This window comes from Colletotrichum chrysophilum (genome assembly GCF_026319265.1).
Source record: "Colletotrichum chrysophilum strain AFK26 chromosome Unknown scaffold_7, whole genome shotgun sequence".
In the NCBI taxonomy this organism is placed as follows: Eukaryota; Fungi; Ascomycota; class Sordariomycetes; order Glomerellales; family Glomerellaceae; genus Colletotrichum; species Colletotrichum chrysophilum.
This window is the reverse complement of record NW_026517294.1, coordinates 28,414-56,182: the sequence shown is the minus strand read 5'-3', so window position 1 is coordinate 56,182 and position 27,769 is coordinate 28,414. Positions and strand designations below refer to the sequence as shown.

Genomic DNA, 27,769 nt, shown 5'->3' with positions numbered 1-27,769 from the left:
TGTGCTGTGTCGTGCTGTGCTGAGCTTCCAAGCTGGCGGGGAGGTGTGACGGGAGCCTGAATCCGTACCTCTAGGTGCCTAGGTGCCTCGCAGCTCGCTTTGCCGGGTCCTGAAATGGTCAACTGCGCCCCTTACCACAAAAGCCGACTGCAGACTGCAGATGTCTGCCATCCTCCGCCTTTGCAGGCCGGCAATTTGTGGCACCTCATTGGCTGTCAAGTGCCATGGCATACAATCAGCTGCAGCAGCTGCAGCTTATTTCCACCAAAGGTACGAGTACTAGAATATCCGTAGAGCAGCACAAAGCAATCCATGGAAAAGGGGGGCCCATCAGTGCTGATGGGCCCCCCCCCCTTGCCCCCAACCCTCACTGGACGGGATGATCTGGCGGCTTAGCCTGCGCGCATCTATTCATAGCACCGTTCCCGGCTCGTCGTGGACAGCAAGGTATTTGAAGATAAGAGGGCCTTCGAGAAAAGGATGACAGATTCACATGAAGGCAGAGAAATAATCAGGCCTAGCGTTTAGGCACTTACCCACTTATATAGGTACACAACGTGGAGGAACGCATGCTGGAGAGCATCAAGGCAGGTACTGCAATAATGGTTGCATGAGCCGCACAGATGATGCAAGGATGGGGAGAAGAATGGCCAGCCACAAACAGGAACTGCACCGCACTACAGGAAACAAAACATGGTGATCCGGATGGGCTGGGGAATGACGATGAATGCCACAGTTTCAGCTTGTTTTCTAGCGTCCAAGGTAGGAGTGTTTGGATGGCAGCCACACACAGTCTGGTGAGAAACCTCGCCTCGGGTTCCAAGTAAGGCACCGCCTCGGGCAGACGGACGTTCTGCAAGGCACCCAACACCCTGCCTGCAGAAAGAATAGGTCAACTCGGGCTTGGACGTCCATCTATGGTATGGTACCTTAGGTACCTTAGGTATCAAAGAAGCACAGCTAAGGTACTGTACCTTACAACGGCTTGTACTTTGCCATTGACGTTATCGAGGCTTTGTGCCACGCCATGGTCACGGCCGTCCCCTTAATCGAGATGCTTCCGCCAGGCTTGCCTAGGGTGTGCTAGCGTTGGTCGGCGAGCCTCTTGGGGCTGGGCGAATCCATCACGAACGAACTCGAGGAGGCCGCCGCCGTCCCATCCCATCTCATCCCATCCCATCCCATCCTGTACCATAGTAGGTGCATAGTAGGTAAGGTATCCCAACCCCATCCATCACGCTACGCTAAAGTAATGCCCTCCCCTCCCCTCACAACTGCCTCCTCTCCCCCTCCATTTCGCAAGTTCAAACAGTGGGAAGCCCCAATGGCCGCCGTCCCCAGCGCCGTCTCTGTCTTCGCCGCCGTCCTTGCGCATGAACATCCCCCACAAAATGCAATCACATGCTGCCACACCCAACCTAACGTCCCACCTGCTCCTATTGGAGCCCTGGCGCGGCAGCGGCTCAACACGTCAACCCAGCGATCGGGGACGCGCGCTGATCCGCGCAGCCCAGGTCAACACATTTTGCTCCGACTCCCCGTCTCTCCCAAGGAAGGTACCTACGCCAAAACATACCGGACAGGGTCCCTTCCTTGCCTCCTCCACGCCCACAAGGGCTCCCTTTCCTTCTCGCAATAGGTATTACCAATACCTACATACCTTACCTACCTACCGTGCTACCCTGCCCTGCCCTCCCATCTCCTCCATTCCCAGTGCCGCCGTCCGACCTTGTTCTACGCCCCCGCGGTCCTGTGCGCTGGGCTAGGTACTCACGTATGTACTCGACTCTTGTTTCCTGCTTTGCCTATTTGGGCCTGCTGGTTCTCCCAAGCACATTACTTAGTTTTGCTCTGCTCTCTTCTCCCGCCCGTCTGCACACTTGCGTTCGCTCGCATGTTGCCACTGTCCGCCAACCTGCCTCTTCCCTTTCTGCATGTCACATTATCTCGTCTAAACCCTACTGCCGCTTCTTCTATGCTTCTTCTCATTCTTCTTTTATTTATGCTTCCTGGTTGACGCCTGTGTCAAGGCTGACTGCGTTGCGAAGTCTCCCTCTTGCTTTACCTCTCTTTTCCTGACCACGCTTTCTTCGCCATCTTGGTCTATCAGATACCACGCAACGAAACATACTCTTTCAAACTAACCAGAGTTGTGGCAGGGTGCCAAGCATAACATGTCCGCAACATCTGTTCCAACCTGAACCAGCTTGACACCCAGAAACTATACGCCGTTGCCTGTCTTCGTTCGATGCTCATACCTCCGTATGCGAGCTGCAGCGCCCACATTCACATCCGCATTGGCGTCGCCAGCGGCATTGACACCACAAACAATGGACTCAGACGACGAGTTAGACGAAAACTCCCACTGCTTGGTCCATGTTCCTCTCGAGTCCCAGCAGGGCCGGACTGTGCTCCCAGCTCCTTTTGCGAAGGCCGTTAGCTTGGCTACCCGTTCGACGTGTCTTGCCATCCGAGTTGGCACTCTCCTCAGCTCCTATGGCTTTGATGCTGCCAAGTTTACGACCCTTTCCAGTCTGGAGCTAGGGCGCGGTCTCCTCGAAGGCATTCTCAGCAGGGCCGGGAGGGATATGCTCACCAGATCCAACAGCGACCTGGCCAGGGAGGACGCCGAGACCGTTCTGGAAAGAAGCTTAGAGCATCTCCACCATGCCATGTCACAGATCGTCTTCTGGACCACTACCGGCTTTCAGATGACTGGTACCACCTTCTCTGTTGTGTCCGAGATATCCCAGCTGCTGCTGTCATCTCTCGATCAGTTTTTCGGCTCCACCGACTCCTCTCGTGCCATAGCGAGTATCATCACTCTTATTCGTCGCGAGTTTCAGAATCCAGCAACCGGGGTCGAGGGCGAACAAGTAGGGGTTGTCGATCTGGTCATGGGCCTGTGTGCTCTGGCGTACTTGCAACGCAAATGCCGCCGTTTTCTGGAGGAGGAAACTCGCCGTCTGGGTTTTGAGGAGATTGTTTGGGACGTCGTCGTGCTGAACGATGGGGAACGGGTGGATGTACACGAGAACAGTCTATATGGCGTTCACAAGGGTCGTTATCAGAGCAAGGGCCCCGACATCCTGGTGTCAATGCCCAGCGACCAGTCCAATCCCAATGTTCTGGCCGCTCTCGAACGTCACGGGGGCCAAGACACAAGTGAAGATGAAGACGATGATCTCCCGGAAATACGCCTCAAGAACCAAATCATGCGAACCTTGCCGTCGGATACGAGCGTGTCCATATCCACCACGACTCTGACGAGAAAAATGATCACCGTCGACTTCACTGGTCCCGAACCCCCCATGGTCACACCCCCTCCAGGAGTTGAGGTCGTCGAGCGCGAAGTTCTCCCATCGTCCGAGCGCCAGGTGGAGCTGGCACGCCAGACCGACAACCCGACATATCGCGTGGTCTACCGCGTGGACAAGAACAAGCAACGAAGTACAACATACCGGGGCTTCGAAGAGCCAGAGCACGTTGCAGGGTCAGTGGAGTGCATGGACGATACTGAGGAGTCTGATGATCACGGCCGGGAGCTTGATTTCGAGGAGCCGCCACCGGTACCGCCCAAGTCTTTGCCATCACGGAGCCCTTCCTCTATGCCCGGACAGGAGGTGACGCCTAATCCTACTCCCCGACGTGCGAAGGCAGGACCAGGACTATCCTCGCCTACCTCGGCAAACCGAGCCTCGCAGATTCCCACCCCGAAACAGAACCCGGAGAACGCTCCCAACCAGAAGCGGCAACGTGCACCTCTAGCACCTCTCCCTGTCAAACCACGACAAGAAGTGACTGCCCCGTCGCAATCTGATAACAAATACACTCCCAAGAGGGCCAAGAGTGAAGCTGCCTCGTCTGGCAAGCCTTCTGAAAAACCTTCCGAGAAGAAGGGCGGTATCAGACAAGCATTGAAAAGGGGCACAAGTTCTAACATTTCCAATCTTTTCAGCCGGGACGGGCCAGGTCCTGGGAGCTCTCACTCATCCGGGAAGGTGAAGCCAGCAGCGAAAGCCCCTCTCCGAGAAAGGGCCACGCGTACGCCGGCGCCCACCAGCCATCCGTCTCAAAGCAGAGCGATGGGGCCTACTGCCGCGTCGAACTCGCGTGGCCGCAACTACGACGTGCCCTCTCCTGTTCCACGCAGCTCGTCACGGGCTAGTTACATCTCTGTGCACGAGCGTCGGCGCGACTCGGTAGTCTCGCAAACAGATACATATTCTTTTCATACGTTTGACGGATACCGGCCGCATTCTCCAGCCTACGGCCGTCGGGATGGTCAAGGTCAGAATGGCATTCCCAAGTCTAGATCAGAACGGGATATGAATGAGAAGCCCTCTTCCCCCATGAAGTCCCGTAGAGCTCGCTCCCATGTCAACACTCCGAGTTTATACAGCATCGCGACAACGGGCTCGCAAACGTCTTTGGTTTTATCTTCATACTACCAAAAGAGTGCTTACACGGATTCGGAGGCCATCGACACCCTGAGAAGGGCTGGCATTGTGGATGGAGTTTTCCCAGCATTCCATCTCCTTCGCAACGTCACACGGTATATGCGGTTCTCATCAGCATCATATGGATCCAATTTTCTGAAGTTCATGGGTATCTCTAAAGAGATGCCCATTCTGAGAGCTTTAGATGACACCCATCACGAGATACGATCTTTTGCCCACCATACCGAATCCGAAGCCGCGAGCATTCTGCTTGCTTCATTTGTTGATCCCCAAGGTGGCTCTGACACGACTGGCTCGACAGGAACCGGAGTTCCTTTGGTGCACTATATCTCTCTAGACCATGAGTCTAAGGCAGTCGTACTGGCATGTCGTGGCACACTTGGCTTTGAAGATGTCTTGGCTGACATGGCGTGCGATTACGACAACTTGTACTGGAGGGGCAAGTCGTACAAGGTTCATAAGGGCATCCACGCGTCTGCCCGGCGTTTGCTGTACGGTGGCGATGGCCGCGTCTTGTATACGCTGAAGGAAGCACTTGACGAATTCAGTGACTACGGGCTGGTCCTTTGCGGCCATTCACTCGGCGGCGGAGTCACCGCACTCCTCGGAACGATGCTTGCAGAGCCTTCTGCCACCGGCACAGGCTTCGTCACATCGTCCGAGCCTCACCGCCGCCTCCTTGGAGATGGCCGCTTCTTGCAAACCGATACAACGCATGTGTGCTTGCCGTCAGGTCGTCCCATTCATGTATATGCATACGGGCCGCCGGGGACCATGTCGCCATCGCTGCGCAAGGCCACCAGAGGGCTCGTTACAAGTGTCGTCCACGGCAGCGACTTGGTTCCCTTTCTGTCATTGGGTGTGCTCCACGACTTTCAAGCTGTCGCTCTCGCATTCAAGAGCGACAACCACGAGGCAAAGGGCGAGGTGAGACAGCGGATCTGGCAGGCTTTCCAGTCCGGTCTGGCCGACAAGTGGTACACAAATAGCAGCCGCTCAAGCTCTGCCGAAGAGGATAAGTGGAGTGTATCGGCGCTGACGACTCTGCGCTCTAACATGATGAGTCTCAAGCTTTTGCCCCCCGGCGAAGTCTTCCTAGTGGAGTCGACGCGAGTCTTGAGGCGGGACGCTTTTCTTTTGTCCGATGAAGAAGACATAGGCAGGCCGGCTCAAAGAATTGTTCTCAAATACGTCCGAAATGTTGAGTCTAGGTTTAGAGAGGTGCGATTTGGTACGAGCATGCTGATCGACCACAGCCCCGCAAAGTACGAAGAGGCTTTGAATAAGCTGCGTTTTGGCGTTGTTGAGACAGCCTAACGAACCCAAGCGGCTATCGGCCTACCTATCTCATACGGGTTTCTTTCATTTTCCTGTCTTCTTCTCTTCCCTTTGTCATAGGTATTTGCCTAGCTTTCCTATTTACCCCCATATACCCCCCGCAACCCCTTGCTATTAGTATACTATTTCATAATGCCTCGCTGCAAACACCACTTTATGTACTCGAAGTCTGTCAGCATGAGCGACGGGAAATAGGAATTGGAGTCAAATCGCCGTAGCCAATTCTTGGTTCTCTACTGTAAGCCCTTAAGGATATCAGGGTCAAGTAGTCATTTTGGTTGGAGGATTATTACAAGTACTACCTGTTGAGACGGTACAAAAACAAGTATGGTCAAGAGAGAGATCAGAAATTGAAAATCCATTTTGCTTCACGCCACATCTATCAAGGCTTCTCCGTTATGATCCTTCCCTCCGCATCATAAAATATCTCCTTGACCTTGACGGATCGCAGGTGGTTCACGCCATTGCTCAGCTCACAGTCGTGATGAAATAACCACCACTGGCCCTTGAACTCCACGATCGAGTGATGTGTCGTCCAGCCAAGAACAGGCTCAAGAATGCGTCCTCCGTAGGTGAAGGGACCAAAAGGGCTTTCGCTTGTTCCGTAACAGAGGTAGTGAGAGTCACCCGTCGAGTAGGAGAAGTAGTAGAGGTTATCCTTCTTGTGCATCCACGCAGCCTCGAAGAAGCGACGTTCGTGGTCATCACCCAGAATAGGCCTTTTCGTCTCGGGGTCAAGGATGAGGATTTCTTGGACCTCGCCATCAAACTGGTGCATGTCCTCTGTGAGCTTGGCGACACGGGGACCTAAAGCAAAAACCCCCTTGCCGCTGGGCTCCTTAGGGCCTAGCCATTCGGGGTCAAACACATCGTTACCCTTCTGGTAGCATTGCAGCTGACCGCCCCACAGACCACCAAAGTAGAGATATGCCTGCCCGTCATCATCGACGAAGCTGGCCGGGTCGATACTGTAACTACCCTTGATAGGCTCAGGGTCAGGGGTGAAAGGGCCCTCAGGCTTGTCCGACACCGCGACGCCAATGCGGAAGATGTCTTGCTTGTCGCGAGCAGGGAAGTACAGGTAGTATTTTCCATTCTTGAAGGCAGCGTCGGGGGCCCAGAGTTGCTTCGAAACCCACGGAACGTCCTCTGTCTTCAGCACGACACCGTGATCTACGACGGGCTCGAGAGGATCCAGCGACGAGGTGCTAAAGACGTGGTAGTCGGCCATGTCATATTGGTCGCCATTATCGTTGAACTGAATATCCGTCTCACGGTCATGAGAGGGGTAGATGTAAATTTTGCCATTGAAGACATGAGCTGAGGGGTCGGCCGTGTAAATGTGATCGATGAGGGGTGCCATCGTGGAGGATGGGGACTGACACAACAAGGGGACAAGAGGGAGAGGGGAAGTAGCGATCTACTGCGGGGTTGAATGCGGGGGTTTGGGCGGTCGAAGTTTGGGGTTAGTTGTACCCTCTGGTGGCTGGTTCTCTTTTCGAAAGCACAACTTGCCGACGACAGAGATATCCGAAGGACGTTTTCTTCACACGATATCAGCACTAGAGAGAGAGGAAGGGAGGCTCTTAAATATGTTCGTAGGAATCTCGCTCCCCACCCATGGATATTGGGACTGCGGTTGTGGAAGATATGGCCGACACAAGCTGGCCCGGTAAGGTGGAATTTGCGGGACGGCTAGCCAGCGTCCTTTGAATTTATCCAGCGCATTTTCCCGGTTTATCCCATCCTGGACCTTGTCCAGGACGCGCCCCAACTTCACAGCGGGGTCACCGCCAAGCCTGACGGGAGTCGCCCCGACGTCGTGGGATTTGCTCAGCTAGCATACTGCACGCCGTCTATAAGCATATGAAGAGATGAGCAAATTTCCATCACGGCGACAACGCCCAATCCGGGGTGACGCCCATTCGCTCAGCGTAGCATGTGAGTTCTGTCGAGGATTTGAAGATGGTGGACGGGAGGCTACGGCCCGCGTCACGGCAAGACGAGTTTAGCCGAGCTGAATAAGATGAGAATGGAAAGAACGATGGCGCGACGAGATGTCGAATCGGGAGCGGAGACTGTGAAATACGAAAATCTCAAAGTGAATCGCTCGTGGCGGCTTCATCACCCAGTTCAGAAGTCTTGGATACCAGTTTCTCCTCGCTTTTGCGTGCCATGACTGACACGGCCATTTTGGTCGTCTTCCGCGTCGCTAGCCCAACTCGGATCTTCCGCATCAAACCATGCGTCCTCGGCGTCGCGTCTCTCCATGTCGTCGTATTCGTCGTTGTTATCGACTTGTGTGTAGTCGAAATCGTCATCATGACCGTGAACAAAACGTTCAGTCAGAAACTCAGTCCATCTATCCAGCCCATCCTGCTTATTCTGTGTTTTGGAAAGATCAGATTCTGTGGTGAAGCTTTTGGCGCAGTCAATCTTTTCAGCATCACCGCCAATAGCTGAAGACTTGTTGAGGTCGGCAAGGCGGGCCTCTCCCCTTAGCAACGACTCCTCTAAAACACGGGAGTAGCTTTTGGCTCGGCCATCTGCCTCTCGCTCTGCGGGCGTCTGAAACCTGCGGACCAGGGTGTCGTAGAGAAGAGGATCTAGAATGATGTTCTTATGAGCGTCTCGAAACGTAGATGATATGTGGCCGTGTGAACAACGCGATAGACCGACCTGCTAGCTGGTGTTCTGAGTTTTGGAAGTATTGGGGATTTCTGGTGAGAAATTCGCGGCGGCGGTTGTGGGAGCGGATATGGTTGGATTTGGTGGGCGGCCTTGGAGGGCGTGGGACAGGCCTATCATACCGTTGTTCTGTCTCTTGCGGTTCGACGCACATGATGGGCAACACTTGCTGAGCTCCAACGATGGGCTATTGGGATACGAGGCTGAACTTGCAGAACCGATGGATATGTCATTATTTAGTTCAGTATTACCTATGTCGAAGGTGAAGTGGGTCATGTCGGGTAGGTAGGAACCTTAGTGTACCGACAGCTGTGAGCGTAGGTACCTTACCTACCTTACCTTAGGTACATTATACCTTGGCCGCCCAGGTGCTAGGACACTCACTACAAGGTAAAGTACGAACGCTTGTTGTTCGTCTTGGCCAGGAAGTTGTCCTCGAATTTCACATGGCATTCAATCATCGACAAACTCACGAAGTGGTCACATTCAGTGTGGCATGTCGGAACGCCGTTTGGGGATTCGCAAGCACGGGCGCGCTGGCGTGCAAGATCTCGATGAACAACAGCTGGGCAAGTCGGAACTGAGGCGACCAGGGATAAGAGCGCCAATGAGGATAAGGGGGGAAAAGGGGTGGGTCGACTGCAGCACGAAAGATGGCGGCCAGGTGTGGGAAATGAACGAGGAAAGCAGGCTTTTTGCCATTGTATTGACTGTGTCCGTACCGTTCCTATTCGTGAGTATGGCCTAGGGTGCTACTGTTGTCACCTCACCTATGGTTTGCGATTTTCCCCAGTTGCCAACGATAGACCTTGCGTTACTGGCAGATTTGGCATCGTCGACTCGTCTAGGTACCTTAGCAAACTGGGCTACCTAAGGTTAGGTGCCTCGAATTCGTTACCCACGTACGTTGTCTGTCGGGGGTGCCTCGTCCTGGACCTGCTCGCCTTACCTTTGGCCTACCTATTGAATCCAAGGCTTCTGCTTCATGGCTGAAGGCTCTAGTCGAGGTCCAGGAAGGTAATCATCATTTATCCCTTCATATGCCATCCACGCCGTCCTGTTCTCTCCGCTACCCCCAGTGTAAGGCCTGCCATTTCTCCAACTGCATCGTATCGATCCATATTCATTCGCCTCTTTCATTCTTCCTTTTTTTTTTTTTTTTGTCCCTACCAACCCAACAACCCAGCTTTGCGTGTTCCACGCATACGTAGCATTTACATTTCTTTTGTGTCTGTCTCATTGCTACCGCGGTCCTGGACGAAGCGTCACCGAGACCAAAGTCACAAAAGATCCAACCTTGTAACGATTATTATCAATCCATCAATCCACCTGATCACCACCAAACAAGAGTATATCACCCGCCACCGCCACACGCCGCGACGCGACACGACACGACACGTACGGTTTACGGACCCCAGCTGTGCCGCACCTGCTCAACTGCTCACCTGCTCTGCTCATCCGCCATTTCCTATTCTTTGCAGCCCAACGCGACTTCAGCTCTCTCGCCTGGGAGTTGCGCCCTCCCTCGCACTGGATGTGAGCTTCTATGGGTGCTGCTGGTGATATCAGAGCTCGCCTTAGGGCCAAATTCATCCGAAGAAACTCGGCCGCCCCCTCGCTAGCATCCACAAACGGCACCAACGGCGATACTCACAGCTCGCTCACGCGGCAATCCTCGGCCGCTGGAACCGCCTCCAGCTCCCAACATCTGCACCAGCCCCATCACCAGCCCCAGTCTCAGTCCCAGCCGCACACTCCATGTCCTGGCAGCCCTGAACCTGGCGCAGACCACCCGCTGCTGCAGAGATTGAAGGCGGCAATTACGCTTACCACTGCCCACGAACCACATGATAAAGACGGCCATGAGCAGCCGCCACCACAACCATCGCCTTCGCAGCAACAACAAACTGAACACCTACATCATGTCCATCACCTCGGCCAGGACGAGAGCGTTCATGCGCCTGAGAGCAGCCCATCTTTGGTGACGGAGGGTTCCGCTGACAGTACGGACGAGCAGCAGCCCAAAGAAACTGGAGACAACTCGGGTATGGGTGCCCACAAGCCACACACCAACGCTGACTCGGCCGCGCTGGTGTTACCTGCACCTGCACCTGCTGCTGCCGCTGCCGCTTTTGACCGACGTTCAGCTAGCGGCGACCTTGGACCGACAGGAAACGATCTGCGCCCATCAACGAACACTACCGTGACCACCGCTGCCAACACCATCAATCTCCCAAGCATTAATGAAAATCAGGCCTTGCCTGCCGCTGCCTTGTCGGAACCTCACGCCGTCGACGAACATAAGCAAGACCAAAAGCCATTTTCCCTGCCGCCGCAATCCCCACCCCCTCCAACTGTAGTCGTCGAGGCTGACCCTGCCCTTCACCACAACATCGACCGTCTTGGCCCCCTCAGCTATGCCATCGGCACCTCGACGCCACTTGTTGCCGCCGTCCTACCGACTTCACCATCGTCGCCCAGGCCAGACGGTCCTCCTCGCCGCCAGAGCCTCCTGCCCAATCGCCAGACTACTCTAATCCGCACCTTGCTCGACGCCGCGCAGACGAACCACGAAGTCGATCCCTCCGCAGTCGAAGCGTTGCTTCCTATCAACGGAAACATGGTCACCCGAAAGGTTTGGGTGAGGCGCCCTGGTGCCTCTCCTACTCTCATTACCATCAATGAGGATGATTTGGTCGACGACGTGCGCGATATGATTTTGAGAAAATACGCCAACTCTCTGGGCAGACACTTCGACTCTCCCGACCTCACATTGCGCATCTGCCCACGGGAGCAGAGGCAGGACCGCCTACTAGGCCCCGAAGAACCCATGGGTCGTACCCTCGATGCGTATTTTCCGGGCGGTCAAACGGTCGACGAGGCTCTGGTCATCGATATACCCAGCAGACGTACACCGAGACCTTCTCCTCGGGCCCCAACCCATGCCACCGCTGTCTATTACGCCGATGAGGGTAGGCCATCTGAGGCTGGCGAGGGTTATTTTCCTCCTGTAGGCGCGCTTCCGTCACCCAATTTACCCGTTCCGGTCGTTGCTCCTGCCACCGTCCCGGCACATCCTCTCCATCCCGCCCATCCCGTACACCCACACCTACCCCACGCACATTCTATTGCCGTGCTCGGCACTGGCCAAATACCACCTATCCCTTCTCCAGGAGGCACACGTTCTCGCGCATACAGAGAAAGACCCGAACGCCCGCGATTGGGGAGAACCCATACGTCCTCTCCGACCATACTAAACGTCGCTAATGCCCAATCCATGACTGCTGCCGCTACTGCGGCGAACCACGCCTCACACGCATTTCACCCAAGATTGCCGCCTTCAAGGACGCACTCGAACGCATCGGAGCAATCGGCTACAGCACCGGTGGCACCGCCACTTCCAACACCACCTGCTCCAGAAGTTCAGCAGGTGCAGAGAGTGGCAACTCCTCCGCCAAGAACAGCGTCGCCTCGTCCGGCAAGTTCTCGGCCGAAGAAGACGAAGAAGAATATGGATCATCCAACTCTGCCAGCCGGCATACTGAACGGCGGGGTGCCGCCTATTAACGTTCTAATTGTTGAAGACAATCCAATCAACCTCAAACTGCTTGAAGCATTCGTCAAGCGTCTGAAGGTGAGGTGGAAGACGGCCGTCAATGGCCGGGACGCCGTCTCCATGTGGAGAACTGGCGGTTTCCATCTCGTCTTGATGGATATTCAGCTTCCCATAATGAGTGGGTTGGATGCTACCAGAGAAATTCGGAGGCTAGAACGAGTCAATTCCATTGGCGTCTTCTCCTCCTCTGCTTCCAGTGTACCGGAATTGACGAATGGAGAGCTGGAAGAGAAGGATCGTTTGACGAACATGGAGCTCTTCAAGAGCCCGGTCATCATCGTTGCCCTAACTGCCAGTTCCCTTCAAAGCGACAGGCATGAGGCGCTGGCTGCTGGTTGCAACGATTTCCTTACCAAGGTATGCATTCGCCATTTGGTTTTCGCACTCGTTTCAAGCTAATGCTGATACTTTACTCAGCCAGTCAACTTTGTTTGGCTCGAGAGGAAAGTCATGGAGTGGGGTTGCATGCAAGCTTTGATCGATTTTGATGGCTGGAGAAGGTGGAAAGACTTCAGTCAACAAAATGACGACACTGAAGCGGCGAAGAAATCTGCCGTCTTGAAAACGAAGGCAAAAAAGAATCGGCTCTCGATGACATCAGTTCCAGCATAATGGCTTTTTAGGTTTTGTGTGGCACAGATATCCAGCAAGAGTTCCGCAGCGTACTACCGAAGTAGCCAACAGAATCTTGGACTGGGGCCAGATGGTATTGGAAGTAAAGACACAATTCCAAGGGAACCAACAGAAGGAACACACCGCTCGTAGCGTTTCCATGGCGCATGGGTTGGGCTTAACGTCTACGCAGCTAAATACGAGGGCTACACGACAGATCCGCAGGCCATCCCCTTGATGAGGGGTGACGGAATAAGGGAATACGCGGGAATTATTTACAGGGTGAGACCGGATGGTGCAAGCACTCAGGAAATAATGATAATAAGCAAACAAACGAAGCACTCTGTATATTGGAATATGATCAAAAGCATCGGAAGAGTTGAAGGCACGCAGTTTACGATCGGTCTATGGCGTTCCTCTGCACTCGTTCGAACGGAAATGGCCAGCTGACTAAGGGGATAGGGGGCGGGCATTGGCTGGATGACTAAGGCAACATAGCTTTTCCCCCAGGCCTGGTCCGTGCCCCAGCTCCGAAGAAAACGAGGGAAAATTTGGACACGAACCGACTTTTTCTTTCCCCCATCACAATTCTCATGTCTCGACACCGTCTGCACTCCAATGATCTCACCATAATTGGCGAATCTAGGTGCGCATCTGCGGCCAGACGACTTTGATCACAATGCCTCCACGAACCGGCTCGTCATTGTCGCCACTGACCGTTGGCGCCAAGTGGTGCGATGCTCAACTGAGCAGAGCGTCACGATCATGTCCTGCTGCGCAAGTCTCTTGCCAGTTTTCCACAACGTCGCAGCAGCTCAGAAGGTCAAAGGCGCAGCACAGTCTTTACCGATGGCTGAAGGATCCTAAAGGTGGCATGCTGTTTCGCGACGCTCCTCAGAATGGTCCGAAATACGTGGGATCGCTGCCAGACCAGCCTTTTCCTCTGAACCCTCTTTTCAGAAGCCAGTCTGTGTTGAGCGAGGAACTGAGGGAAGAGATTTACCGTCGAGTCAAGACGAGCAAACACTCGCTCAAGACGGTATCATCTTCTCTGGGTGTCGATGTTCGCCGAGTTGCTGCGGTGGTGCGCATGAAGGAGATGGAGAAGCAATGGGTTGCCGAGGTAAGCTGTCCCTTTTTTTTGGTCTTTACCCAGTTCCCCCGGGATCAACAAGCATTCTATGATGATCAACTTTCCAAAATTCGATTAGTCTTGAAGACGCACTACATGGTTACACCTTTGGCACTGCGAGCCTCTCTGATTAGCTACACTATCTCTCTTCGCAACATTTCTGGAATCTGCGCAGACAACCTGCTGACAACAATCAAACAATAGAAGAAGCAGCTAGCTACACCCTATGCTAAAGCGGTTCTGGGCATGCTTCCCCAGACCATCTTGAGGAAGGAGGCTCAAATTCCCCATGAACCAATCAATGAGATTCACGTACACAAGCTCACGATGCAGCAACTATTCGTCCCCGTGTCCGAGTCACGTCAATTCAACAGAGAGGACGCGGCCAAGGCATTCCACAGGAACATGTTATCCGCCGACCAGCGATCACCTTTAAAGGAGCTTGTGACAATGAGGAAATCAATAGACAGCGGCGTGAAGCCAGCTGAGGCGTTCGAGAAGTTTCAGGAGACAACTCGAGCTGAAGAAGACAGGCTCATTGAGAAGGAGAGGCGGCGTCTGGAAAAGGCGGAGGATGAAACGACACGCGTGGACACTGGTCGCTTTGAGTTCAGATTCAAGGAGATGAACGTCGAAGCCGCTGGCAAGGACGGCCGTGGCCGCAAGGCTGTGGGCTGGAGATATGGTGTGCCTTTCTATGACCGCAAGAAGGGAGAGTTTAAGCTCCCCACATCGGTACCATGAACACTCAATTTCAATATGATCTGAGTAGTCTCCGATACCAAGGCACGATGTGCTGGCGAATGGCTATTCGTTACAAGAACGAGGGAGCCACAAAGGCCTGGTTAGTGCCATTTCCAACATTGGCGTCGGTCTGACAGGGTACCGACGGCTGTAACTACCTACTGTATGTATACATGTAACCGTATGACGTTGATTCAGCGAACGGGCAGCTCGAAGAAGGAGTTCTCAAGCCCAAAAAAGACTATCATATTCATCAAAGCAAGTACTTGGTGTGCGAAACCCAGTCTACAACACGGTGACCATCTGCAACATCCACGATGAGGTTCTTGCGAATCTGCTCTATAGCCTTTGACGAGAGGCGACATCTTGTCTGCACAAATGACTCGACCGACCCGTACTCATGGCGAATCAGTTTGAGAGTGGAAAGCATGTTTTCCTTGCTGAGGGTTTTCAGAAGTATCAGTGGCGGTTTGGCATAGCTGGGGTAACAAATGATCTATCGCATACCGGGACCCGATCATGCGGCGGGCGCCTTCGGGATTTCCCTTCATGGCCTCCGTGGCCAGCAAGTGGTTGACCAGTTCTTCTTTACGGTCCTGCAATCCAATGTCGGTCAGGCTGTACTCGTGGGCCACAACATCGTCTGAGACGCCGCAGAGGCTGAGAATGAGTGCGCAGATAACGCCCGTCCTATCCTTCCCAGCCGTGCAATGGATAAGCAACGGCGTCGGAATCTCCGGGGTGGCGAGGTGAGACAGAATAGTCCGAAAGGGGTCTTGAGGATGATCCGGCCCTGAAGCAGCGCGCAGAATGTCGGCGTAGGCTTTGGTGAAGCCCTGTGGCCACGTTTTAGGTTATCAACTTGGACGAGGTGAAGATGGCCAGGGAAGAAGTCGAGCGGGTGGTGGGGGGTCCGACGGCCTTCCAGACGTAGACTTGGGACTCTTTACTCACCTCGGTGCCGTTACTGGAATAGTTCTGGTAGCGGAGGGCGATAGCCTCGGGGCCGTAGTCCTGGTCCTGGAAAACGGGGACGAAAACACGGGTGGCGCCCGGCCATTCGCGGACGTCGCAATTGGCGCCTGCTTGCGCGAGGCGCTTGAGCTCGACGGCGGAACGCAAGTCGTAGACGTGGGTGATACCGATGTCCTGGAGAAGGGCGACGCCTTGGTCCGTTAGGCGCGAAGGCTCTGCGGAGCGGAAGACAATGCCCGGTCTCAGGATGCGGCCCGGCTGAGAGTCAATCGGGTAGCCGCCAGCATCGCGAAAGTTTGGGAGACCAGGAACGGGTATAAAGGGCGGCTTGGGCAACTCAGCCGCTTGGAAGTCGGATGTGGCCCCGTCAGACATTGTGCGACATAGGCAAGATATCTGCTAGGCGGTGACAGGTCGTTGATGTGATACAAAGCCACTAGTGTGACAGAAGTGTCAACATGGCGATGGCAGCACCGCTGAGCTGGAGAGATGACATGGACGACGGAAAGAGGCTCCGGACCGGGCCGAGCGTTGGAGCGCTCACCGGTCAGGCCCATATGTCCCGAGGTCCAGTGTGTAGGCGTATGTGCGTCGGATCCCCCAGCGCTGGAAGGGGGGGCCGGGGGTGTCGCGCGCGGGCATCCGAAGCCTGTTGGTATTTTCTTCGACAGAGCTTCCGAAGCTCGGCAGGACCCTGGGATCCGACCCTGCCTGCGAGTCTTGAATACCGGGCGGCTGTTGTGTTGTCACTGGAGGCTCGACCGCATCTCCATGGCTTGACGAGGGTTAGATAATAGTGCGTCCAATGATTTACTGCCACAAGGAGTGCTTTCCCAGGTGTTCTGCATCGTGGCCAGGTCTACGTGCTACTTGCCCAGCTTACGGTGCTGTACTAGGTGGCAGAGAGCGAATCACTCACTCAAGTCGGTTCCTGAGTTACCCAGGTTAGAGAGACTTTGAACTGACGGAGCCGGATGAGCTTCTGCCATCTGCCCATGCCACTCGGGTATTAGAAAGATCAACCGGTTTTTGAGCGTACCTTTTTGCGCCTAGTACACCAGCGTAGCCCACCTTCTAACTACGATAATTATTAGTATTAAATTAATCTTTAGAGAGTAAGTTGTTTTCTGAATATTCTTTTATTATTTTTCTGTTTTATCTGAGGGAGGCCTAAGGGTTGAAGCGAGGGGTGGTCCAGAAAGCGGTCGTTTATTCTGATTAGTACTATGTGACCTGAAAGCTTGAGCTTGGGCCAACAGATGACAGTCCCCCTGTCATCCGTGTGCTGCTCTTGCGTCTTCCATTGGCTCACAATGCACAAGGGGCACGCCAAGTGCGTCATAGGGGACCATCTGAGAGGCGCCATCCAAAATTGCTTACCTTGAAGTCACCAACCAACCCAGGCCTAGGTCTGGGCCTGAGACCTTCGAAATGCCAGGGCACTGGGCACCGACACTCAGGGCGTCAAAGCAAGGACGACATCAAGACGCCGATCAACCTGTTTGGTGTTGGCTAGCGTTGAATGGCACGATAACTCACCACATGAGGTAACCTGGCATCGCCTTGGAGAGGTCACGACCCGTTCGCGACCTCCCCTTAGCGCCTGCAAGACAAGACACCCTCTGCATTGCCCTAAAAGCCCTCCCTAACCCAGCCAGTCCCCTTTGTCCACTTCCGCAATTCTCCTCCTTCATCGTCATCCCCAGCCACCGTTGAATCGCCAGCAGTCATACGCTTCTAGCGCCGCCTCCGTCGAAACTCCGTCAAGCATCCGTTGAACCTCCTCCAAACCCCGTTCCGTAACCGGCGGCCCACCCCGAATCCTCCACCAGCATTCAAAATGGGCCTTTTTGGCATGGCCGCGAGCTATCTCGCCTTCACCGTCCTGCACTTCTTCCAATTCGTCCTGGCCATCACCGTCTGTGGTCTGTACGCCGTCGATCTGCAGCGCGCCAGAAACGAGGGGGTATATGTCGACTCTAAATGGGTACGAATTTCCCAGCATCTCTGGGGGAGGAACGGATGAATGCTTACACACGCCCGATAGGTTTTCGCTGAAGTGGTCGGTGCCCTCTCCGCCGTGACGGCCCTTCTTTACTGCGTCCCCTTTATCCTACGATTTGCCGCCACCTTCGTCTGGGACTTCATTCTTTTCGTCCTTTGGATTGCTCTCTTCGGACTCTTTGGTAATGTACGTTGCCTGACTAGCTAAACTGCCAGACATTGCCTCTGTCTGCTCTTGTTTCGTGTATACTTACCTCGATCGATAGATGTATATCAAGGAAAATGCCGAGGGCGATAAAGATATTCAGCGGATGAAGAATGCAGTATGGGTTGACTTAGCCAACGCACTGCTCTGGCTCATCAGTACCCTCGCTTCCGCTGCCTACTGGTGGAGTCATCGGGAACGTCGTACGCGCTTCACTGGCCGTGGCAAAGTCTAGCGGCCGCGCAGGGAAACCTCCCGTGCGAGCATTTCCAATTGGCGCATCTTGTGAATGTCTGTACTTGGACGGACGGTTGCGCTGATGTTTTTTTTTCAGTCCTCCCTCCATCAGCCTTTGTCCAATCACAAAAGCAGCTGCAAATGCTGGCGTTTGGAGTTGTTTTTATTGCAGATACGATACCAGAACCTCAATGAGGCTCAGCAGGCTTAGATAAATAACCAGCCCGGGCGTTGCCACATTGATGGCGAACGGGTTTCTATCAGCTTCTAGTAAGGAGTCTAAGTTCCATCGAACGCGCTCGATGCTCGTGACAGAAACACTCAGGCATGTAAACGCGGACGAAGTCAACGTAGTGCAGGTGCGGAAAAGCAGAGGGTGATTTGAAGATCCGCAGAAACGGAATGGTAGCGATATGTGTTGGACCCGTCGCCGAATGTTCACCGCGCAGCTCTGGAGGGGTCCAGAGAACCCCGGAGCCATGGACGAAGATTAGGCGTGACAACGAACACCGCTGCATAGTATGCAGTACATCGAGGAATCGCACTGATGCCAGTGCGAAGTCGCATGCTTATTGCGTCTCATCGTCGGCAACGAGACTCGTTCGATATCATCAGGCAAATTTATTGACACTGATCTGAGTAGGTACGTCATGCCCGCCCGGAGATGTTCCTCCTGGCTCTCCGGGGAACGTCCCCTAGCACGCCGTAGTGAGGTCGATGAGTTCTGCCCACATGCCGCATTGGTCACTGGCGACCTGCAACTTTCTATCAGGGGCTGCCAACCTAGTGGTGTCGCTGGTCGTTATCCCCGTTCTGTCCTCTCGACTGCATGGAAGCCCCACAACTCCGCTTCGAGCAGGGCAACCCCATGCCACTCGAGTGACGTAATGGCCGCAAAGCCGTGGTCAATATTTGAGCGTACGAATACTTAGCACACGACGCTCATTGACGCCCTGTGGTGAAAGATTAGCAATAGCAAGCATGGCGCGGTTCAGGAAAATACAATTGAAGCTATCGTCAACGTCTACAATCGACAATTACAGCACGGCAATCTCCATTTGTAGGCACAGGAAAGTACCGTATAATCTCAGAAGAAGGAAAATCCCCATCCCCCCTGTATACAAGGGTCTAATTGGGAGGTTCAGTGTTAAACCAGCGAGCGGAACTCACGCGAAAAGCTGGATTAGTCTGACAGGGGGGGTGCGGATTCTCCTTTTTCTGAGATTATACGGTAGAAGAGCTGGACGTGAGCGCCACACATGGACCCCAATATGCTCCGAACGTGCGAACCTGGCGGACAAGCCTCGCAGTCCGAAGTCACCGTGTGCATGTTTCAAGTCGGCAGAGCTTTGCTGTGCTAGCAAGAGTCGCAGCCAGGTTCCGTGCTGCTTGACTTAGCCGACAAAAACCAGCAGCACAGTACAGAATAGTGATACTGACTTCTTGGCTGAGGTACCGTACCTACCTCAGGATACGAACCTCTAATCCCACCAGCCGCACGCTGCATTAGCAGCCTTGGAGGAGATGGGCGTTGTACCTATCCGTAGAACGCCCACGTATTCTGCCCCCTCAACCCCAAAACCCCTCCCGCTGATGGGGGAAGAATAAGCAAGAGGAATTCCGACTCTTACCCAACCTGTTGAAATTGGTAGCGATCGGCCAAGAGATCAGCGCTCAGCATCTTGTTCCGGCCTCCAATGCGCACCGAAGCTTGGATGTACGAGTGGGTTGGCTGGCCACAATTTATAAAGGAGCCAAGCTCTACCTAGTGATGCGATGGTACGGATAAAGGGTCCTTCCTTCGTTGTAAGGTAAGGTGTCTTACCTACTTGACTGACCTTAAGTAGTGTACTTCCTGGACCCGCACCATTCCACTCAACAACCTCCTAGGTACACTTCAGAGGTGGTGTTGCTATCTATCCTCTAGCCATTCAGTTAATTGAAGCCCCACATGAACGTCCACCGGCTTGGGCCGAGAAAACGTGAAGCAGTCAAAGGGTATGGCAGAATACCTCGGAAGACACAGAGATTGAGGTGCGCCTCGGGAGTGAAAGAGAAAACTGCTACTGTGCTATAGTGTGGCCGGTCATCAGAACTGCGGTCCCGGGATGCAAACCCTTGTATGGCCAGCCACAAGTATTTGGTGGTTAAGGGCCCTCTCACTTGCAGTACCCTGCGCAAAGCAGCAGAATCAGCGGCTCCGGCGGCTACCATTAACGGGCCTTGGGAGAACTGCAGATGTTTCATCTCTCAAAGGGTCAGAAGGCTTTGAGTATTCTACAACAAGGTATGATTACGGGACATGGGAGGTTACGTGCGGGGTACACACGGGGGAGAACCTCAGTCGCTGGCTGACCTTTCGGGGCAGACATCCTGTGGCTGGAAAGAGTGCAGGCCTCCAATCATGGCGCTACGATAGTACTGCCTATAGAGCTCCAGCATGGTTTTGTTGCTGTCCATACTCAGGCAAGCTTGGCCGCCACGCCGCTTGCACGCTCAGTGACGATCAACGCCAGAGATCGACAGCGGCATTTCCAGACGAGACACCAGGATGAAATGGATGGGAACGTGGGTGAAGGATTTGCTGGTTCAGACGCAAAAAAAAAACTTCTTTCGAAATCAATCAAGGCTGTGCTGTGATATCCGACGCTGATGCGAGTTTGCGCTGCTGTGAACGGATGAGGTGATGCCGAGTGCGATCAAATGTCAGCTAGGCCAGCTTCACCGATACTTCGCGAGGCTCCTTCTCACAGATAGGTACCCAATCATCTTGGACGACAATGTCGCAGCCCGATCAAGAAGTACGCAGTAAGTACCTAGCTCCTCTCTTTTGGAAAATCGGGCACCTTGTTTTCCCCAATGCAGCAAGTAGTCAGTGAAGCAAGCCACCGACAAGAACCCTAAGGTGGACCCCTTCTTTTCCATGACTTTGATGTATCGGATCACCACCCACACCGCCGCATAAGTACCTTGTGGTAGGGAGGGTTGGAGGTAGATACCATGGAAAGTACCTAATCAGGTTATGTGCCGCCACTCTAGTGTTTGTTGAGGCAGTATCGACTTCAGGGAGGAAAAGAAGAAGGCTGCAGAGGCTGTTGTCAGAATGGAGTCGATAGAGCCAGCATTCAGTGCCATCTCTCAAGTCGTGATGCTCTGGCTCTGGTCCAAAGTGAAAAGAGGCCAGGAACAGTGCAAATGACAGTGGAGGACATCACCACCACGTCCTTGCTCTTCAAATTCCATCCTACGCATCTTTCCAGGCGAAAAATCAATATCCAATCCTCCCGGCATCTCGGCTCCGACTCCAAGACCAGACCAGACCAGACCAGACCAAAGCGCTTGCGCTACAGGCGACTTGGCATTAATTCCAACTTCTCCACGCATGCAAGATCGACCGCCAGAAGGACCACCGGACGACAGGCAAGACAGGGTGAAAGGATGACTGGGACCCATTTGCCGCAACGCCCAAGTCGACGCTGCCAACATCCACATATCCACATAAGCCATTTACACTACCTCTCTACCTCGCCCGCCCATATTTTGCCCTTCCTGGTCTCACTCCAATTTCTCCAATGACATCGTGATAAGAGCACAGCATCCTCGATAACGGCGACGAGTCGGCCCCGTTTGCCAATCCGATTTTCAAACGCATCTTCTTCGACCGCGATCGAACCTGGCAGCCCGACAGGAACGTTAAAATACAGCGTCGGCCGTCGTGGACAAGCATCTAGTACGCCTTCGTGCCTTTCCTGAGGGGCATGGGCAAGCCGTTTGAAGAAGGTCCACGATCAGGTTCCGAGAGGGAGGAGCAGGACGGACGGGGACAAGCATCAACAATGGCGAACCTGGGCCGTTCATTCAAGCCGCCAGCCTATTTCTCACGGACCAGACGGCCAGCAATGCCTGGACGGACCTTGTCCAATTCTTCAGACGTGTCGGTGGCCTCTGCCAGCTCTCGATCTGACGACCACTGCGACCTGCTGATGTCTGGACTCAACACGCCGGCGCAAGAGAAGACGGGATTTGATAGTCTCAAGTTGACGTCGGCGCCAGAAGTACGCTCCTCGAGAGGCAAGTCGCAGCGTTTTGTTTCGTCTACATTCTCCCACTTGATTTCCACCATTTATTTGCTATTCTTGGGCTCAAATTATTGATCCATCTATGTTCGACTTCTCCGGCACACCATTCCCCTCGTCTTTGCAGCCCCGCCTGTCATGTCCCCAGGTTGACCTTGGTCGCAACGCTCCCATATGCCATCTTCTAGTCTGTATCATGTTCATTCTGTTTCTAATCCCAATCGACCTATTTCGGGGCCGATGCACTGACTGGCGGGGCTGGCCGTTGGTCATTGCAAACCACCCGCGCAGGGGTTGGAAGCCCCTCCTCGACGGGACGCCACCGAGTCAGCTCGTGCACGGTTCCGGCGGCTCGGGCGCAGGCCCTCGGAGGGCATTGGGAATCGCAGTGCAGGGTACCTTACCTTACCTTACCTTACCATGAGGGCGCGCTCTAAGGTAGTTTGTCGCCACCTCAGATACATAACCCTTTACCCTTAATTCCATCCTCCAAAGTCTCCTTGCTAGCTCGCATTACCCCAATACCGTTGTGCCTCCTTTTCCCGTCCTACAAGTGTTGTACGGTATCTTGGGAGCTGGCGCAAGTCAGCCGCCAGTCGCGGTCCAGCGCGGGGTTGACTCCGAACACCATTCAAGCAGTTGTCAGTGGTTGGCGGGTTGTGACTGGTGACCACCTACATTGCCTACCTTACCTTACTTAAGGTAAGGTATTCATCAGTCCGAGCAACGTGATACTGTGGCACGGTGGACACGGCAGAGCACCTCAGGGTGGTAGCGCTTACTTGATGGACGCCGTCCCGTCAGACCGATCCAGCTGGCCGATACCCGCTCGTTGCGTTACTTGCCGCGTGGGCCTTTGGGAAAAAATCGTGTCTCGTGCCTTTGTCAAGGCACGATCAAGTTACAACCTGAGCGTCCGGGGTATCGCAGAGTGCGAGCTCCTTGGGGGCAATGACAACTGGGCCTTCTAACAAGAGCGCTTCATTTACTTCAGGGCACCGCCGCCTGGTGTACAATGGCATTGCGTGCAGAGGCCAATGGCTGAGGGCTGAGGGTGCTGCGCTGGGTTGGCTGCGTTATTCTATAACGCTCGCGGAGGGGGGCTCTCGCGCTGCTTGGGCCGGCATGCGACCCCTCACAGGCCCTGTGCCAAGTGCAGCTTCCACACATATGCGGTACATATTTTTGGCCATTGCAAATTCCATGGCTGGACCCTGCACCCATCGTCATCATTCGCGGTCATTCTGCGCTATGGACGGGTCATCCCCGGGCCTAAGCCCTTTTCTACATCCTTCTCGTCTGTCTCGCATGGCTTCTGGGGGACCCTTCAACGTTGCGTCATGTTTTTTTGCCCTTCACGCAGTATTATGCTTTCCTCTTTTTTTCAATTTTATTTAAATTTTTTCTTTTCCCTTTCGCCCCCATTCGATCCAAAATCCCACGTTTCCCTGCCCCGCCGAGGACTAACTTGTCGATTACTTAATAGGCGAAAGATCCGCGCCTTCCCAACTTGATCTTACATCCCTTCAAGCCATCAGACATACCAGCAGCCGCCCAATTACTATTGAGCTGCCGCACTCCCCTCGGAAGACCAATTCAGCACCTACGCACACACCGCCTGAACCTTTGTCGGCCCGCGGAGACGTTCCTGGGTATGTGCATACACCGCCTTGTCCATTCTGAAATCCGGCCATCGAACGGGTGTAAATGAGGACCAAAACAACTGATTGCTTGTTCGTAGTGGCTACTTTCCGCTGCACGAAGATCCGAAAGCCCGAATCCATCGTACTCATCCTTTTCATGCCGACGGCGGTCCGCTCCGACACCGCTCTGTCTGCCTGACACGCGATTCCTCCTCACACGTCGAGCCTCACGGCACACCTTTGCCCACACTCATGGCGCCATCATCCCATCTATCGCCCTCGATGGCTCTTGAATCCGATCCGTCACGTTCCAACACTCCCGTCGCCTCGTATCTACCCAGCGGCATACACGACACTCCACTGCCAATGGGCAAGTATTATCCATCCAACTACGAGAGCCGCGGAAGCCAAGATCCGACGAGAATAGGCCCATCTGCGCCTCCCACTCGGGCATCATCCACGAGATCTGAAGGCCACATCCCGACTCGTGAGGGCTTCAGGTCCTCGAGACAAGATTCTGAGGTCCGCCGCAAGCTTCAGCAATACCAACGAGACATGATTGCGCAAGCGAGGTTGGCTGCGAGCGAAGTGCTGGGTGGCGCGGCAAGCCAGAGCAATGTAACCTCTAGCTCCACTGTGACTTTGAATGGGGTACCCTTGACAAATCTGCACCAAATCGGAACGGCCGGCTCTCACAAACCAATTTCTCCAAGACTACTGCCCCTTGGAAGTCCCGGCCCCGTCACGCCCATGAATCTCGAGGGCGAGGATGTTGGTTATCTGGATCGGGGCCGCGATAATGAAATTGCCCGTGTCCTGCGGGCAGAAGAGGAGCGCATTCGTAGGGAAGGGGCGACTTCTCCGGCAGTGGAGACAGGTCCTCAGGCTTTTTAAGTGGCGAACAGCCGATCGGAGGGCAGAAAGTCCACGTCGGACCGGAAGAGCAGATGGCGTCGCCAAAAAAAGAAAAGAAGAAGAAAAAACAGTGGAGAAGTCAAAGGCGAATAGCGTGGCCGGACACGATCGTTTTATGGTTTATGATACCCTTATGGTTGCTAGGTACAGCTGGGCTTGCATCAGACCAAGTTGGTCTTCATCGCGGGTGTGGCTTATATTGCTTCATTCGTATCATGTTTGGGCAGTGTGCCTTTGTGCACATTCCTATTTGGAGTTGGTGGTTGGTTATCTTGTACAGAAAGGATAGACGGGCATTGTATTTAGACACTGACACAACACAAGATCCGAGGTGCGTGGTTTTCAACTTGCCACCAGTCACGTGTGAGTTGACTTTACGCTTGCTCCTCTACCACTTCATCCCCTTAGTTGCGGGGTCAATTTGATTAAACACGGAGACGTCCTAAATTTCCTGTGCCTGATACGTTACCTCTGTACATATACTCATATCACGAATGACGGCGACGATAACAACGACAATAGTAGTCTCAGAACGGCGACGTTAGTAGAGCGCTGTAAAGGAAAAGTAGTCGTTCTCCAAATACAAATGTAGCTGCCAATATGATAGGTAAGTCTACCCTCGGAATAAGAAAGCCAGTTGAGCGATTACTACATCGTTCCGTAGATGCCATCCAGGACCATTTCAGATATACCCAATGGGCACGATCTGTCCAGATGACATGCATCGCGCAGCCTCAGCAGTCGCAAGTTCTCTTAATCAACAAGATATCGGAGGAAACATGGCTATTGGCATTTTCGTTCAACTACCATGTAGGCATGTTTTGACATGAAACGTAAGACATAGTCCCTCAAGCCGCCTTGCAGTAGTTGGCAGGAAAGCTGCCCTTAATTCCCCCAAGTTCCCCAATCCACCAATCTTGATCGGTCTGCGTCTTCTTGACAATTTTAATCCTATCCCCTTCCCTAAAACTCAAGTCGCCCGGACCACCGGCAAAATCATACTGTGCCACTACGAAATCATCGGGCACCTGAACTCGCTTAGCCGGCGGCGGTGGCGGTGGTTTCTTCTTGCCTGCAGCGATGCTACCATTGCCTGCCGAAATTCCTGACTGGTGACCAAAGTGTTCTGATTTGGAAGTCGTGTATGCCGGTGATACTCGAGAGGCACCTTGAGGGCTTCCAAGTGCTGTGGCCGTTGTGAAGTCAGTTGGCAAGCCGAGCTGAACACGGGATGCACTTGTGCTCCTTGGCTGGGGACTCGGCTGAGGAGGCGGGTCGCGACGGGGCGCAGGCCGCCCAACCGAATTAGATGAAGGAATTCGCACAATTCGAGGTGTGGGGGTGGTGGCCTCGCCGCTCGACGTCATGCCTGATGGGGTCCGCGAGTGAGGACTGCGAGCTGACGATGTTGGGTTGGGTTGACGCCAGGCCCTGCCGTGGGCTATGCAGCTTATGGATTCTACTTCCTTCCTAATGGGCATGAACGCAGAGGACCACGTCGAAACCACCTGCTCCATTGGAGGCGGTGGAGACGGAAAATCGTGGTCCTCGCAGTAATTGTGCAGTACTGTGTAGTACAAGCCAAGAAGCCTGTTTTGTATGCAAACATGGGATGCCAGAAGGTGGGGGATCAATGTGAAAGTGGCTTCGACAATGGGCGGGAGAGCTTCGCGAAGGTGGGTATCTGCGACATTGAACTCCTGCAAGAGTGAATTATTAGCGGTTGTGACATCGCCTGTGCAAGTTTGGTCATGAGGTAGCTCACCTCCGAAGCACAAGACATGTCGAACTCTGCTTTGGACAGCGCTGCATCCTCCTTGGGCGTTCTTCCAGTCTTCTTCTGTAGCTTCTTCACCTTGTCCTCTGCTTTTTCATAATCAAGCCTCTTGTTCTCACGCTTCTTAATGGTCTTCCGGATGGGTTGCAGATAGTCGCGGGCCTCGGTAGCAGGACGGATGACTTGGGCGTCGATGGCTGCGACTTCTTCAATCAACTCGTCTTTGAGATCAGAGTAAGCTTCACGGAGCTTGAAAGTTCGGTCGAGTTGCTGTTGAGGGGTAGCAATGCTAGGTCGGCCATGACCTTCGGTAGCACCGAGAATGGGATCGTACAACCCTTCGTATTCTTTGACGATGGCCCACTGAGTAGTTCCGACAGCCACCCAAGAGTCACGAAGCTGCTTGGTATTTTCGATGATCTGTAGCCCGGTGACAAGACGTTAGTTGACTGGGTGGCCAAAGAGGAGGGCAATGAAGTTTTTGTGAGGCAGTTGGCGTCTGTATGTCAGTGTGACGAATATGAATGAAAAACATGGTGGCAAGAGTACCTTCCCCAGCAGATTGTCTGCGTCTTCGTAGTCATGAAGAATTGCGGCGATTTTGGCGTTGTCACCAGGGCTCTTGTTCATGAGCTTTCCGAATTGTCTATGCATGGACTGCATTTTGCTCGGGGGAGCGAGGAGGACGGGAGCGAGAGGGTAGATGTGATCAGGCGGGGTATTTCACACGTAGGAATGAACATATGAGTTGGTCTGGTGCTTGTCTCTCAAGCCAGCACCACCTGCAGTATGGCAGGAGGAGTAGGAGCAGGAGCAGACAACAACACGGGCGCAGCTGTAGTCGGGGAAGCGCGTGGGTGTCGCGCACAGGCGGTGGTGCGACGGCGGCGGTGTATAAATTGAGGTAGAGGGGTTTGAAGGAGGGGACGTTGAATAATATTTGAGGAGTTTGCCGTGCGATACGATGCCTACCCGGACCTGACAGTGACACTGAGGTGAAGGTGGGCGGGACATGGGGAGAGGACAGGCCACAGGAACAGGGACAGGGGCAGGGACAAGCGGACACCCAGCAGAGCAGCAGCTCGGTTGAGATTGTCTAGAGCGTAATCGCACGGGCACGGCGTGCCTTACGTCCAACAGATGAACATCCGTACTTTGCTAGGTAAGGTATCAGGTATGAAGATGCATCAACCAACAAGACTTGGAGCTGAGGAAGGATGTTTACGCAACCCCCGGCGGTGTGAGCCAGCCTTGGAACCTTGTCAGGCGCGGAAGCCAACCAAAAATAACGTAGCGTCCCAACCCTCTGCCCTGAGGGGGTGCTTAGCAGGCCCTGCCCGGCAGCCG

General features: G+C 54.0%; 8 protein-coding genes across 8 annotated transcripts; 4 read left to right on the top strand and 4 right to left on the bottom strand.

The window, feature by feature from the left end:
• Window positions 1-2,330: 2,330 nt before the first annotated feature.
• On the top strand, window positions 2,331-5,777 carry COL26b_001541 (uncharacterized protein; the record flags this gene model as incomplete). The annotated part of the gene is made up of 1 exon (XM_053174489.1): window positions 2,331-5,777. One exon carries the CDS (start codon window positions 2,331-2,333, stop codon window positions 5,775-5,777), a length of 3,447 nt encoding a protein of 1,148 aa, XP_053041420.1.
• Window positions 5,778-6,180: 403 nt separating this feature from the next.
• Window positions 6,181-7,161, bottom strand: COL26b_001540 (uncharacterized protein; the record flags this gene model as incomplete). Its single annotated transcript, XM_053174488.1, has 1 exon — window positions 6,181-7,161. The coding sequence occupies one exon, from the start codon at window positions 7,159-7,161 to the stop codon at window positions 6,181-6,183; it is 981 nt and encodes a 326-aa protein (XP_053041419.1).
• Window positions 7,162-7,931: 770 nt separating this feature from the next.
• COL26b_001539 (uncharacterized protein) lies at window positions 7,932-8,762 on the bottom strand (the record flags this gene model as incomplete). The annotated part of the gene is made up of 2 exons (XM_053174487.1): window positions 7,932-8,404; window positions 8,738-8,762. 2 exons carry the CDS (start codon window positions 8,760-8,762, stop codon window positions 7,932-7,934), a joined length of 498 nt encoding a protein of 165 aa, XP_053041418.1.
• A 1,646-nt stretch (window positions 8,763-10,408) lies between these two features.
• COL26b_001538 (uncharacterized protein) lies at window positions 10,409-12,053 on the top strand (the record flags this gene model as incomplete). Its single annotated transcript, XM_053174486.1, has 3 exons — window positions 10,409-10,437; window positions 10,491-11,496; window positions 11,817-12,053. The coding sequence occupies 3 exons, from the start codon at window positions 10,409-10,411 to the stop codon at window positions 12,051-12,053; spliced, it is 1,272 nt and encodes a 423-aa protein (XP_053041417.1).
• Window positions 12,054-13,393: 1,340 nt separating this feature from the next.
• Window positions 13,394-14,590, top strand: COL26b_001537 (uncharacterized protein; the record flags this gene model as incomplete). The annotated part of the gene is made up of 2 exons (XM_053174485.1): window positions 13,394-13,837; window positions 14,051-14,590. The coding sequence occupies 2 exons, from the start codon at window positions 13,394-13,396 to the stop codon at window positions 14,588-14,590; spliced, it is 984 nt and encodes a 327-aa protein (XP_053041416.1).
• A 253-nt stretch (window positions 14,591-14,843) lies between these two features.
• Window positions 14,844-15,940, bottom strand: COL26b_001536 (uncharacterized protein; the record flags this gene model as incomplete). Its single annotated transcript, XM_053174484.1, has 3 exons — window positions 14,844-15,030; window positions 15,098-15,426; window positions 15,545-15,940. 3 exons carry the CDS (start codon window positions 15,938-15,940, stop codon window positions 14,844-14,846), a joined length of 912 nt encoding a protein of 303 aa, XP_053041415.1.
• A 1,465-nt stretch (window positions 15,941-17,405) lies between these two features.
• On the top strand, window positions 17,406-18,009 carry COL26b_001535 (uncharacterized protein; the record flags this gene model as incomplete). The annotated part of the gene is made up of 3 exons (XM_053174483.1): window positions 17,406-17,552; window positions 17,613-17,756; window positions 17,836-18,009. The coding sequence occupies 3 exons, from the start codon at window positions 17,406-17,408 to the stop codon at window positions 18,007-18,009; spliced, it is 465 nt and encodes a 154-aa protein (XP_053041414.1).
• A 7,941-nt stretch (window positions 18,010-25,950) lies between these two features.
• COL26b_001534 (uncharacterized protein) lies at window positions 25,951-27,085 on the bottom strand (the record flags this gene model as incomplete). Its single annotated transcript, XM_053174482.1, has 3 exons — window positions 25,951-26,037; window positions 26,411-26,842; window positions 26,972-27,085. The coding sequence occupies 3 exons, from the start codon at window positions 27,083-27,085 to the stop codon at window positions 25,951-25,953; spliced, it is 633 nt and encodes a 210-aa protein (XP_053041413.1).
• Window positions 27,086-27,769: the final 684 nt, after the last annotated feature.